The sequence below is a fragment of the Dama dama genome, chromosome 10 (assembly GCF_033118175.1).
Source record: "Dama dama isolate Ldn47 chromosome 10, ASM3311817v1, whole genome shotgun sequence".
Classification (NCBI taxonomy): domain Eukaryota; kingdom Metazoa; phylum Chordata; class Mammalia; order Artiodactyla; family Cervidae; genus Dama; species Dama dama.
In genome coordinates, this window is record NC_083690.1 from 4547871 (window position 1) to 4562744 (window position 14874).

Here is a 14874-nt window from a genome sequence, read left to right on the forward strand (position 1 = left end):
AGCCTGTTCCACCTGCACATGCTTGGGCTCAAGTGAAGTTTTGTCCTACATTTACCTCTTTTAAACTCACATATTTGTATCTTCTGTATTTGGTGAGTAAGTTTATATTCATGCTGCCCATTCTTTGCATGATTTTATAAACTTATCACCTTCTCCCTTAAACTTCATCTTTCTAGAACAGGAGTTTTCACTTGGGGGCTGGATATAGAAAAGACAGGAAAAAAATTATTAGAAACTTCTGGGGAGCTTTTCCAAATACAGCCAGTCTGCGTGACCTTTCCCTGAGTACATCAAAACTTTGGCTGGGTAAATCTGTATTTTGAGAATTTCCACATTTAGCTCCAATGGTCAACTCCTTCTATCCTGTTGTCATCACTGTGTTGAACTGAAGATCCAATCTTTTTGTTCTTTATAAGGCACTTCCTTCATTCCTGTAATAACTCATGTTTGATATTCACATGGAATAAAGTTTCCATTCATTGTGGGATTGGCAGTGTTTGAGGATTGCCTGAACACTTGCAATCATAAAGTTTAAACTGGTACTTAACTACGAAGCTCAGTGACATCAGAACCACGCCGATGCAGATCCACCTAATCCAGCAGCTTCCTCTTCACTCGCTTTACTCCTGGTTTTCCCTGGACAGATTCCCCAAGTGACTGAAGGCAACCAGAGATGGAAAGGGCCAACAGCAGCTCCTGGGAGGGTTTCATTCTGATGGGTGTGTCTGACTACCCCCAGCTGGAGATGATCTTTTTTGTAGGCATCCTCTTCTCCTACTTGCTGACCTTGTTTGGGAACTCGGCCATCATCCTGCTTTCCAGCCTGGATGCCCGGCTCCACACACCCATGTACTTCTTCCTCAGCAACCTCTCCTCCGTGGACCTTGCCTTTACTACTAGCTCAGTCCCCCAAATGCTGATCAATTTGTGGGGAGCAGACAAGACCATCAGCTACGGTGGCTGTGTGACCCAGCTCTATGTTTTCCTCTGGCTAGGGGTCACGGAGTGCATCCTGTTGGTGGTGATGGCGTTTGACCGCTTCGTCGCGGTGTGCCGACCCCTGCACTACACCACCATGATGAATCCTCAGCGCTGCTGGCTGCTGGCTGCCATTGCCTGGTTGGGTGGCTTAGGCAACTCTGTGGTCCAGTCAACATTCACTCTGCAGCTCCCTTTGTGTGGGCACCGGAGGGTGGACAGCTTCCTGTGTGAGGTGCCTGCCATGATCAAACTGGCGTGTGTTGACAAGAGTCTCAATGAGGCTGTGCTCAACAACGTCTGCATGTTCTTCACTGCTGTCCCACTGAGCATCATCCTGATCTCCTACTGCTGCATAGCTCAGGCGGTGCTGAAGATCCGCTCAGCTGAGGGGCGGAGAAAGGCCTTTAACACATGCCTCTCCCATTTGGTGGTGGTGCTCCTCTTCTATGGCTCAGCTATCTATGGGTATCTGCTTCCAGCCAAGACCAACAAGCAGGACCAGGGCAAATTCATCTCCCTCTTCTACTCTGTGGTCACACCCATGGTGAACCCTCTCATTTACACTCTGAGGAACAAGGAGGTGAAGAGGGCGCTGAGGAGGCTGCTGGGGAAGGGAAGAGAAGTCAGCTGAAAGAAGGGAAAATACCCTCATCATTTACCACCTCTTCATCTCTATATGCTTTTTCTCCTTCTCTCTCTGGCCAGGGGAACATGAGGAGTACTAACCCCAGTACAAGCTTATTCTCCACAGCACTAAGCTGTTGACCCATGGCTAGTGTTATTTCTTAGGTTCTGTACTTATTTTCCAGATATCCTCCTGTGGACCACAGATAACAGAGCAGAGGCTCAGAGGTTGTTGACTTAGTACAGACTTAGCTCATGGTTACTTCTGTCCACATCTTATTTTTACATATTCATTATGTGTAATAAAAATTACATGTGTAGTATTGTATTTTAGAGAATTTTGTACATTTCTGAATTCTGTACTTTTCCTAATTCTCCACTTGCAGTATCTTATATAGTTCCATAAAATCAAGCCAGGTTTTATTAACCCCAGTTGAAAACCCAAGAACTTCATCTTTGCACCCGATCCATCCATCTTTTTCCACCTCTTTCTCTCTTCTTAATATTTCAGTCTGCCCTCATCCCCCACCCATATGCCTCTGTCATTGTTTACCCTCTCCTTTATGTCTACATCCCACTTTCCCTTTTGCCTCATCCAATCCTGAAGGAAGACCATTTTTCTTTTTTTGGCTGGGCCCCGAGACTTGTGGAAACTTAGTTCCCCTACTAGGGATGGAACTCATGCCCCCTGAAGTGGAAGCATGGAGTCCTAACCACTGGACTACCAGGGAATTCCCAAGACCATTTTTCTTTCAATTAAATAGTTTCATTTAAATCATTTTCTCACTGGGACTTCCCTGGGTCCAGTGGTTAAGACTATGTACTTCCACTGTGGGGGACAGGGGTTCAATCCCTGGTCAGAGAACTAAGATCCTGCATCCTGTGTGGCCAAAAATAAATAAATAAAAATTAATCATTTCTTCACCAAAGTCCCAGCCATCAGGTTTGCTACCAGCATTTGGATATGCTAGTGTGGTCAGTGGTTATGGAATGCTCTGAGATTCCTTAAGCAAGTTTAAGAGCCCAGGAAAGACTGTCCATCTGTAAAGCATCTCCTCTGTCTCATGATCTAGTCTTTCACCCCTTAAGTCTCTGGAATTCAGTAATCAGTCCTGCACACCAGAACGCAAGTACTGGAATTAGAATGCCAGTTTGTGATTCTTCACATCACTAGAATTGCCAAGGAAATCCACCCCTGCCACTGCAGTCCATGTGTTCTTTCCCCAGGGAGGAAAGCTGGGTTGATATGAGAAAGTTGCTTGACAAAACATTACCAGAGAAAAGGAGATCAGTTGGTTTTAGGGCTATTTTCTAGAGTCTTGTTTCTCCCACAGCACCTAAACACATGCTTCATACATAGTAGATGCTCTATAAATACTTTTGTGAGTTGAATTAATTAACAAGTCTTCCTTTTTCACATAGGAGCTAAATACATCAAGTGACCCATTTTCACATTTGCCACTTTGGGGTCATCCTGTCACTTGGACAATGCTGAACGAACAATGACAAATTTTCCCTCTTTCCACATTTCCATAATGCCTCCCAAAGACATCTAATTATATTGTCCCAGCCTGAATCTGTTTTTCCAGTTTCAGGTCAGAGCCATGACCTGTTTTCTCAGTTCCTTACACAGTAATACTGAAGTGTGTCTCCAGGACTCACCACTTAGCAGCATTATCTTGGTCAACTCATTCAAGTCCGGAGTCTTGCAGACTTTCTATTGATCTGCACACTCAGATAAGAGGCACTTCTCAGGAGGCAGAATCACAACGACCAAGCTCCTAAAGCTGATATATAAACGAGAATGCCAGCTGGTTAATTTATGAGAACATTACTTTCCAAGGAGGTATGTGTATATTCAGTTGTTCAGTTTTGTCTGGCTCTTTGCGACCCTTTGGATTGTAGCCCATCAGACTCCTCTGTCCATGAGATTTTTCAGGCAAGAATACTGGAGTGGGTTGCCATTTCCTCCTTCAGGGGATCTTCCTGACCCAGGGATCAAACCTGTGTCTCCTGTGCCTCCTGCATTGCAGGGAAGATTCTTTACCCGCTCAGCCACTGCAAACATACTTGGGGGAAAACGTAAAGAAAATTAAAAGGCATTCTTCAAACACTTCAGAGTTCTGCACAGTCTCCCTATGGAAAGTACAGGACAGTTTAAATCTGACTTGCAGTTAGGGCTGAGGTAAGACAGAATTAGAGGGAGGACAAAAAGCTTGAGACATGAATGCATCATGGGGGCAACATACACCATCATCAAAGTGCACATGTATTCGTCCTCCATTCTCAACGATGGGCACGAAACAAAGTCAAAAATAGGGAAAGCAGAATCCAACGCGACATTGCAAAGCAATTATCCTCCAATTAAAAATTAATTTTTTAAAAATTGGGAAAAACAAATGTGAGGGAAGCTCCTTGTTCTGAGGACTTTTATGTTCCATTTCTAGGGTTTCAGATGAAAAAAATATGTTTCGTGTCTTACTCAGTTGGAAATTCAAAAAAAAAAGAAAAAAAATACCAAGAACTATCAAAAGTTCACCAACATTAGTAAAACAGTAATGTACAGCATTTGAAGATGCTGGTCTGGTCAGTGAATTTAAGTAAGTTTAACATCCCATCTCATAGAGCCCTTCACAAAGTCTGTTCAGATCCTAACCTGCACTGTAAACTAGCAAAATGAGTTCAGTGACTAAGTTTTGAAGCTTCCAATTAAAATAGTCAGTCCTTCCCCTGTCTTCACAGCCTTCAAGCTCAATTCCACAGCTGTGGTTAGGAGATGTTGGAATAAAGGAGATGATGAGAAATAGGAATTGAAAAGTGACTTTGGTTTCATAAACTTATACTCGATTATGTGAGTGTGAAATTACAGGCTAATGATTGGGTGAAAAGGTCGTTTATTTGACTATATAGATGATTTGAACACATTGACTTTACTGGGTACTTACCCTGGGCTAGGTAACAATCTAAACTCTTTACATGAATCAACTCCTCTAAACCTCATGATAACCTATACCATCCCCATTTTAAGATGAGCACATTGTAGCCCAAGGTGAAACATGCTTACAGCACACAGTAGTAGGGCTGGTAATCAGACCCAAGTGCATTTGACTCTAAAACTTGTGCCTCTTCCAAATTTTTTTCTTTTTGAAATAATCATAAACTTACAGAAAAGTTGGAAGCATGATATAAAGGGCTCTCCCCTCCCCAGATCATTTGAGAGTAAGTTGACAATATGATACTCTGTCTTCCCTCAAATATTTTATGGTGTATCTATAACAAACAAGGACATTCTCCTATAGGACCTCCATGTAGACATCAAAATTACTAAATGAGCATCAATACATTTTACTATTTTTTTTTACATTATACTATTTAATCCTGAGACCCCATTCCACTTTTATCAGTTGTCCCTATTGTGTCTTTCATAGCAAAAGGATTCTGTTCCAAGTTACATATTGCGTGTAACTGTCAAGTCTCCTTAGTCTCTGTCAGTCTGAAATGATTCCTCCATCTTCTCTTCACTTTTGGGACCCAGACACTTTAAAAGATCATCCAGTTATTTAGTGGGACATATCTCTATTTGAATTTATGTTTCCTTATAGTTAGATTCAGGTTATCTTTGTCAGGAATTCCTCAAACATCATTTTGCCTTCTTCTCATTGTATACTATCAGGTGATGCTATGGACTGAATTGCCGGAGCCTGGCGGCAAATGAACTGGTCAAGAACGCAATTACCAGAGTACCTAGGAAAAATAAGACTCAGAAAGAAGACTCAGAAAGAGAAAGATGGGGTTGAGAGGGACGGAGTCCGCTTGCGTCTGACTCCGCCAACTTTATTGAAGAATACCACGCCTATATATACGCTAACAGGAGTTACTAAGAATAGATCGAGGGTTTTGCATACGTGCAGAGCTACAGATGCTCCAAATTCCCACACTTAAGATCAGTAAAGCATTAATTACCCTAGCGCCCAACATGATTAAGATCCATAGACCATTAGATAGAAAACAGGCTTCATCAATAGAACATTATCTAGATGGAAAACAGGTTTCAAACATGATGAGTTTATCAGCACCAGAAAAACAGGCAAAAAGGTCACTGGTGTGTTTTTTCCCTGAAGGAGACAAATGCCAGTCTATACTTTAACAAGAAGGGGTGGCAGGACAAAAAGAGACCCTTTGTTCTCTCTTAGGGCTGTAAGGGGCCTGTACATTCAGGCCGGCTCCCTGCACTGAATTATCTACTATACCCAAAAATTCATACACTGAAGCCCTAAGCCCCAATGTAATTAATTGCATTTGGTCATAAGACGTTTAGGAGGTAGTTAGGGTTAAGTGGTATCATAAGGGTGTGCCTGCCTCCCCGCCCCCCCCGGTCTGATGGGATTGGTGACCTTACAAAGAGAGGAAGGAGAGGAAGGTCTTTCTCCACACACACTCAAAGGAAAGGCCAAGTGTGGACAAACCAAGCTTCTGTAAGCCAGGAACAAGCCCTCACCAGGAACAATTCTTCCAGAACCTTAACCTTGGGTTTCCAGGGTCCATAATTGTGAGAAAATTAATTCCTGTTGTTCAAGTCACTCAGTCTGTGGTAGTCAGTTGTGGCAGCCTAAGCAGGCTAAGATAAGTGGTGTAAATGTCAATGTCTCTCATTACTAATGATGTGGGATCACCAAATGAGGGTGGTGTCTGCTAGACTGTTCCATTATTTCCTACTTTGTAATTAAGTATTTTATGGGGAAGTACTTTGAAACGGGGGCTTCCCAGGTGGCACTAGTGGTAAAGAACCCACCTATCAATGCAGGAGACCTAAGAGATGTGGGTTCAATCCTTGGGTTGGGAAGATACCCTGGAGGAAGTCATGAAAACCCACTCCAGTATTCTTGCCTGGAGAAACCCATGGACAGAGGAGGCTGCAGAACTACTGTCCATGGGGGCACAAAGAGTTGGAAATGACTGAAGCGACTTAGCATGCACACACACACTTTGAAACTACTTAAATATCCTGATACTAGTTAAACTCAGTTAATTCTTTTATTTATGTGTATCTTACAGAATCAATGTTCCCTGTTTTATTCTATGGTTTATAACTTGTTAATATCATTATATTGTTCTCCCCTGTTTAACCACTGGGATTCCATTCAAGCTGACTTTTGTTTTTTTGACTTGTCCCCATATTCCTTGAGCATTTCCTTGCTTGCTTCCACATCATGATGTCTCAGGTTTATGTTTTATTAACCCTCTCTGGCACTCTTTTTCATCATCTGAGAAATGAATATAGTAGATGGCAGGAACAATGTAAGGATCAAAAGAGATAGTGCATGTTTGAGTGCTTGGAGAATACTGCTCTATCAAAGATGAGTTATACTTAATCAAAAGATGGAATATTTACCCTGAAGAGATTTATCAGTCTATTCCACATCCCAGTTCTCTCCATTTATATGCTGATGGACAGCTACTCTCACTGTACAACCAGGTTGTTTATAACTGACAGATAGATGAAGTGGGGTCAGAATAAAGGCAGGGAGAAGCTGCCACTATTCTTTTCCTCACACTGTCATCCCAACCCATCAGCTCCCTCTTCAAAATATATCCAGAATATCCCAATCCAGAATCACACACACATTTGAAAATTAGGAAAGTATCCGAATGTTCATCAAAAGGAAAATGATTTAAGAGAAACTCATAATGCGGAATGACAAAGACAGGAGTTTTAAAAAAAAATGAGGTTGATATATTGAAACAGAAAAGCTTGAAGATAACACTAAGCAGGGAAAATTGCAGATTATGGCCCAGCAAGATACACACACTAAACAGTTATTTCCTCTGGAGAGGGAGTGTAGTTTTGGAGATAAGAGATGAGAGAATTCATTTTTTTAAGTGAGAATGTTTTGCAGTACTTTTGGTATATGAAAAAATTAAAACATAGGGGAAAAAGCATTGGGTTAGAAGAGAGTTCTACTCCTACTTCTGTGATTACACAGTCACTTAAACACTGTTTCAATTTTCTCATCTAGAGGATGATCACAGAATTGGCTTCATAGGATTGGTATCAGGATAAGTTACTGTGTTGTTATTGTTCAGTTGCTAAGTGGGTTCCCACTCTTTGTGGCCCCACAGACTGCAGAACGCCAGGCTTCCCTGTCCTTCACTATCTCATGGAGTTTGCTCAAACCTGTCCATTGATTTGGTGATGCGATACAACCATCTCATCCTCTGCCACCCCTTTCTCCTCCTGCCCTTAATTTTTCCTAGTATCAGTTTTTTCCAAGGAGTTGGTTCTTCAAGTCCTGTGGCCAAATACTGGGGCTTCAGCTTTATCGTCAGTCCTTCCAATAAATATTCAGGGTTGATTTCTTTTGTGATTGACTGGTTTGATCTCCTTGCCATCCAAGGGACTCTTCACATCTTCTCCAGAACCACAGTTCAAATGCTACTGTGTACGTGTATAAAGAGTACACAGTACACAGAGTACGTCATGAGAAACGCTGGGCTGGATGAAGCACAAGCTGGAATCAAGATTGTGGGAGAAATATCAGTAACCTCAGATATGCAGATAACACCACCCTTACGGAAGAAAGTGAAGAACTAAAGAACCTCTTGATGAAAGTGAAAGAGGAGAGTGAAAAAGTTGGCTTAAAACTCAACATTCAGAAAGATCATGGTATCCGGTCCCATCACCTCACGGCAAATAGATGGGGAAACAATAGAAACAGTGACAGACTTTATTTTCTTGGGCTCCAAAATCACTGCAGATGGTGACTGCATCCATGAAATTAAAAGATGCTTGCTCCTTGGAAGAAAAGCTATGACCAACCTAGACAGCATATTAAAAAGCAGAGACATTACTTCGCCAACAAAGGTCCTTCTAGTCAAAGCTATGGTTTTTCCAGTAGTCATGTACAGATGTGAGAGTTGGACTATAAAGAAAGCTGAGTGCCTCAGAATTGATGCTTTTGAAGTGTGGTATTGAAGAAGACTCTTGAGAGTCTCTTGAACTTCAAGGAGATCCAACCAGTCCATCCTAAAGGAAATCAGTCCTGAATATTCATTGGAAGGACTGATGTTGAAGCTGAAACTCCAATACTTTGGCCACCTGATGTGAAGAACTGACTCATTTGAAAAGACCCTGGTGCTGGGAAAGATTGAAGGCAGGAGGAGAAGGGGATGACAGAGGATGAGATGGTTGGATGGCATCACCGACTCAATGGACATGAGTTTGAGCAAGCTCTGGGAGTTGGTGATGGACAGAGAAGGCTGGTGTGCTGCAGTCCATGGGGCTGCAAAGAGTTAGACATGACTGAGCAACTGAACTGAACTGAAGACATCAGGTACCTTATGGGTGGAATGGAGACTAGCAGCCCACAGTGTTCAGTTGTTTGGGAAAGAATGAAATCATGTCTTCTGAAGTTTGGGTGGGGGGCAAAGGCACTAAGGCTGGAAACAGCCTGTTCCAAGATGTGGGAACAACTCACTTGTGCTGGATTGTAGGCTGTGTATAGGAGAGTGGGCAGTGAGGCTGGAGGTGTAGATTAGGTCTTAAAAGCAAGGGGGAGCCCTACAAGTTAGGTGGTCTTGGCTTATTTCAGTGGCTTTAAGGAGTCTTGAAGGCTTTTGAGCAGAGAGGTTTATTCAGTTGGATTAGATTTGTAGAAAGAATCTGCTCGCTCTGTAGGAAGACCAGGTGACAGATGGGAGGAGACCCTTGTACCAGCCTGGCCTAATGATAATGCCCCTAGACCAGGAGTTCTTAACCGTGGGCCATGTTGCCCCTCAAAGATGTTTGGCAGAATCTGCAATCATTGTCAGGACTGGTGGGTGCTCCTGATAGCTAGTAGGCGGAGGCCACGGGTGCAGCTAGACATCCTATGATGCGTAGGCCACTTGCCAACACAGACAACAAAGGCCTGTCTAATCCCAAATGTCAATGGTGGTGAAGCGCGGAAATCCCACCCTGGAGCCATGGAGTGGACACCAAGGGGAGAAAGAGAGAGCTCAGGGACATTTCAGCCAGAGACCAGTCTTTGCCTCCTTTCATAGTCTTTATAATGCTTAAGTACTGGACACCCAGTTAATCAGGTGTAAAGACCCAGACTTCCTTGTCTTGTTTTGCCCTTTTATTCCTTTACAAAATATTTATCTGGTGCTGTGATTCAGCAATGAACAAATCACCGTTCTCCAAGAACCTTACATTCTTATACAGATGATAGACATTAAACCAGTAAATATATATCAAGTAGTGGGATATGCTACAAAGGAGTTCCTTTAAGGTGGAGCTTTTGTTACTGTCACCTCAAACCATTTACTCTACATCTTGTACGTGCCAAAGCACTGGGCCAGATGCTTTACAAACAGCATTTCTAATCTTTTTCTCTATGCTGCAAGGTCAGCGTAGTTATGCTCACATGACAAAAAGTAGGTTACAGAGGTTGAGTATTTTGCCTAAGGCCAGTTACTGTGAACTTGAGCTGGGACTGGACACTGGAACACCTAATAGTCAAAGCATTTCCATTAGGTAACACTGACTTGAGTGGGGAAAAAAAATCTGTGCCTTCTCAACCAAACTTAGCAAAATGAAGTAGAGATGAAGTTTTTATTGAAGAGGCCTAGCTGGCCAGACCAACAAGACCCTGCCACTGTCAGGCAGGGTACTGGGATTCTTACTTTTCTGTTCTGCCCAGTCACAAATACCATGCCTCCATGGAAGGGGTACCCCTTGACCATCCTCTGCAAAATGTGAAATCTCTGATGTCTCCTTTTGTTTCTTTTTATTTCATCTCTTTCTGCTTTTTCTCACTTTGGGCTGTAAAAGTTCTTAGGATCATGTCTAATCTACACTGTGTGATTAACTAGCTCTTAATTTAGTGCCAGGGATGACAGCATCCTTGGGAAGTAGTTGGTCATAATGGGTGTGACATGAAACCTCAGCTGTGCCTTCGTCCTCCCAAGGAGGCTGGGCCTATGGGCCCCTGCCACAAAAAGCCTGCCCTGGTGGATTGAACATGTAATATAAGGTCTGTGTTTCAAGGTTTCACAGAAATTGGTAGCCAGAATGTTGAGAGAGTGAAAAATTAAAGGTTTTGAAATTGATTTGACTCAGGTTCAAAATCTAGCTCTTTCACTTTAGTTACTATGCAAGTTACTTAACCTATGACAGCAGGTGTGCTTTGGGGCTACTAGGAAACCCAGACTTTATTTGCAAATCTCAGTAAATCCCCAATTTATGGAAAACTCCAGAAGTGCCACTGGAATGGCCAACTGCATAGGGAATGCCCAAGAAATTTCAGGAGCACAGCTTCCTCCAGATGCCAGAACAGGGTGGCAGAAGCTCAGAGTCCTTGAGGGCAACTTCCTTACCACAGGGAGTAGCCAGGTTAAAGGCTAGCATCCTGTGACCTGCACCTGTGAAGCCCCTCTGTCCTTTTCTTGCTCTCCACCCAGAAGCCGAGCTGAGGATGAGCAACAGGACTGCACGGAAGCTGGAGCTGATGATGATGAAAGCGAGGACTTGCCTGTTATGTCAGCAACGACATGGGCACAGTCTGGCCCAGGACCCCAGAAGTCCTGGCTGTTCCCAAACTGACCCGTAAGGCAGTCCCTCACAGGAGAGGCAGAAAGGAGGTGACAAGAGAAGTCTGGTAGGAGGCCTGAAAGGTTGGTTTTCTGGCTTTGGCTGTGACCCCATCTGCCATTTTAGGCTGAGGAACCAGAGCAGATGTGTGAAAAGGCAAGGTATGTAGACTTCGGTGTACTCTGGGTTGTGAGAATATTTATTCATTCTTGTCTGTAGGAAGTGGTTCTCAGTCCTTGGGATAAAAGGAATACTGTCAACTGAAAAACTGTATCAATTAGTTAAAATGTTTCAGTGAGGAAGGGAGGTATAGACCCTATATGGAGAGCCCCAGTATTAAATGTACAGGGGAAAACTGGGCTTTTTAATTGGTATCTGAAGGGCTGACACAAACCAGGAGTATAAGTTACACATCAGAGGAAAGGGGTAGACCTGGGATGTTGCCTTTTGTACAGCCTACTTCAAATTTATTCTCAAGTGGTTGGTGCAGTGATCAGGCTGATTTGTCAGTGGGATGTAGACACTAAGGTAACAGAGAGGGTAACCATAGGAAGCTGTGACCACACAAGGAGCAGTGGGATTACAGGAGAAAGGTTGTGTTCATCAGAACTTGGAAGCTTGGAAGAGTGGCCCTGCAGAGCTGGGACTCAGATTCTAGGGCTTGCGGGCTGGGTGGTGCTGCCTGATGTACTCTATTTCTGAGGGGCCCAGTGAGGCTGGTTCTGGAAGGAAAATACAGTGTGTTTCACTCACTGCCTTCTATTTGGCTTCTGTATAATACCTGGTACTTTATAGGCAATCAGATATTTTCTGAATGAATGAATAACTGAAGATATTCTCCAGTTCTTACTGTCTGCTCCAGACACCCCTAAAACACTGACAGGCCAGGGCTGGGTGCTCTAGTGCTCTGCATCCCTTCTCCTGCCCAGCAGACTAGACGGTAAGGCAGTTTGGAGGGTGGAGGCACTCGAAGAATGCCAGGAGTCCAGCAGCTGCATCCCAGTTTCCCTGATCACCGCACACCCAGGAGTGGGAGTGTAAGGCCTCCTCAGACAGCCATTTTGCTTTTTTGCATTTCTTTTTCTTGGGGATGGTCTTGATTCCTGTCTCCTGTACAATGTCACGAACCTCCGTCCATAGTTCATCAGGCACTCCGTCTATCAGATCTAGTTCCTTAAATCTATTTCTCACTTCCACTGTATAGTCATAAGGCTGAGACAGCACAGGAGTGGCCGAGAGGAGCTATCCCACGTCCAAGGTCAGGGGTGGCAACCGAGAGGAGGTACCCCACGTCCAACGTAAGAGAAACCCAAGTAAGACAGTAGGCGCTGAGAGAGGGCATCAGAGGGCAGACAGACTGAAACCACAATCACAGACAACTAGCCATCTGATCACATGGACCACAGCCTTGTCTAACTCAATGAAACTAAGCCGTGCCATGTGGGGCCACCCAAGACAGCCGAGTCATGGTGGAGAGGTCTGACAGAATGTGGTCCACTGGAGAAGGGAATGGCAAACCACTTCAGTATTCTTGCCTTGAGAACCCCATGAACAGTATGAAAAGACAAAAAGATAGGACACTGAAAGATGAACTCTCCTGGTCGGTAGATGCCCAATATACTACTGGAGATCATGGAGAAATAACTCCAGAAAGAATGAAGGGATGGAGCCAAAGCAAAAACAACACCCAGTTGTGGATGGGACTGGTGATAAAGGCAAGGTCCAATGCTATAAAGAGCAATATTGCATGGGAACCTGGAATGTTAGGTCCATGAATCAAGGCAAATTGGAAGTGGTCAAACAGGAGATGGCAAGAGTGAACATCAACATTCTAGGAATCAGCGAACTAAGATGGACTGGATTGGGTGAATTTAACTCAGATGACCATTATATCTACTACTGTGGGCAAGAATCCCTTAGAAGAAATGGAATAGCCATCATAGTCAACAAAAGAGTCCAAAATGCAGTATTTGGATGCAATCTCAAAAACAACAGAAAGATCTCTGTTTGTTTCCAAGGCAAACCATTCAATATCACGGTAATCTAAGTCTATGCCCCGACCAGTAATGCTGAAGAAGCTGAAGTTGAATGGTTTGATGAAGACCTATAAGACCTTCTAGAACTAACACCCCGAAAAGATATCCTTTTCATTATAGGGGACTGGAATGCAAAAGTAGGAAGTCAAGTAACACCTGGAGTAACAGGCAAATTTGGCCTTGGAGTACAGAATGAAGCAGGGCAAAGGCTAATAGAGTTCTGCCAAGAGAACGCACTGGTCATCACAAACACCCTCTTCCAACACAAGAGAAGACTCTACACATGGACATCACCAGATGGTCAACACCAAAATCAGATTGATTATATTCTTTGCAGCCAAAGATGGAGAAGCTCTATATAGTCAGCAAAAACAAGACCGGGAGCTGACTGTGGCTCAGATCATGAACTCCTTATTGCCAAATTCAGACTTAAATTGAAGAAAGTGGGGAAAACCACTAGATCATTCAGAGCAGGACTCTTAGTGAAGCTTTTCTCACTCTAAGAGCACTGGTGAGGTTTTTCCCTCGTGTTGGGTTCTGGTGGGCTCTCAACTGGGAGCCATTGTTGAAGTTTTTCTCACACTGCCCGCAACTGTGGGGCTCTCCTCAGTGTGGACTCACCATAAGTGCTGAACTGGAAGCTGTTGTTGAATCTTTTCCCACAGACCACACACTAATATGGCTTTGCCCCTGTGTGGGTCCTCTGGGGAACAGTGAGGCTTCAGCTCTGATTGAAGCTTTTCCCACATTCCCCACACTGGTAGGGTCTCTCCCCTGTGTGAGTTCTCAAGTGGGCGGTGAGACTGGAGCGTTCGCTGAAGCCTTTCCCACACTCAGTGCACTTGGGAGGTTTCTCTCCGATTCTTTGGTGTCGAACAAGATAAGAACTTCGACTAAAGCTTTTCCCACATTCGTGACATTTAGAAGCCTTTTCCAGTTTGGGGACTGGGTGGTGGTGAGAGAGAGAACTCTGAGAGCTGTGAGAGCAGTTTTTCCCACACAGGAGATGTGTGCAGGTCTCCTCCCAGTATGAAGCCTTCAGTGGTTCATCCTCTGCTGGGATGCAGGTTTCTCCTTACTCTCCCTGGAGAACCTCCTCATTGCCTTCCTGACACTGGAGTGCCTGCCCAGCCTCTTTTTAGCTCAGAGCACCCAAACACTTACCTGGACCTCAGAAGATGCTCGTTCATTTCTTCTTCCTTTGTATCATCCCATTTCCGATTCTCTTTTGTTCTTGATGTCTCTGTCTTGCCTGCCTCTGACCCGTCTGCTGAGTCAGGCTCTTGTGCTCCACCCTTGATTGTTCTTCCCCAGTTGCTGGTGTCTTGTGGGCTTTCACTCTAGTCTTCCTTGTGGAAGAAGCTTTAGGCTTTTCCCTCGGCCTGCTGCCCGGACTATCTGGGGTCTGCGTGTTCTCTGATCCAGGCCAGGTTGTCACTGGGGCAGAGACAGGACCACAGTTATCAAATCAGGGGCAGAGCAAGGCAGGGGGAGGTCAGGCCTCCCCGAGAAGCGTCAGGGTGGGTAAAGAGCCACGTCATGGTGTCCATGGACAAAACAAGGGGACAACCCAAGAGAAACTCAGTGGACCACATAGTAATCTTTCCAACATCTCTAGAAAAAAAGATTTTTAGGGTGAGTGGGAGTACAAGGTGAAATGGG

The 14874-nt window shown here is 44.1% G+C and overlaps 1 protein-coding gene across 1 annotated transcript; it reads left to right on the plus strand.

Annotated features, from left to right (window-relative positions):
* The first annotated feature begins 673 nt into the window (after nucleotides 1-673).
* On the plus strand, nucleotides 674-1612 carry LOC133064001 (olfactory receptor 2C1). Its single transcript, XM_061153943.1, has one exon. The coding sequence runs from the start codon at nucleotides 674-676 to the stop codon at nucleotides 1610-1612; it is 939 nt and encodes a 312-aa protein (XP_061009926.1).
* Nucleotides 1613-14874: the final 13262 nt, after the last annotated feature.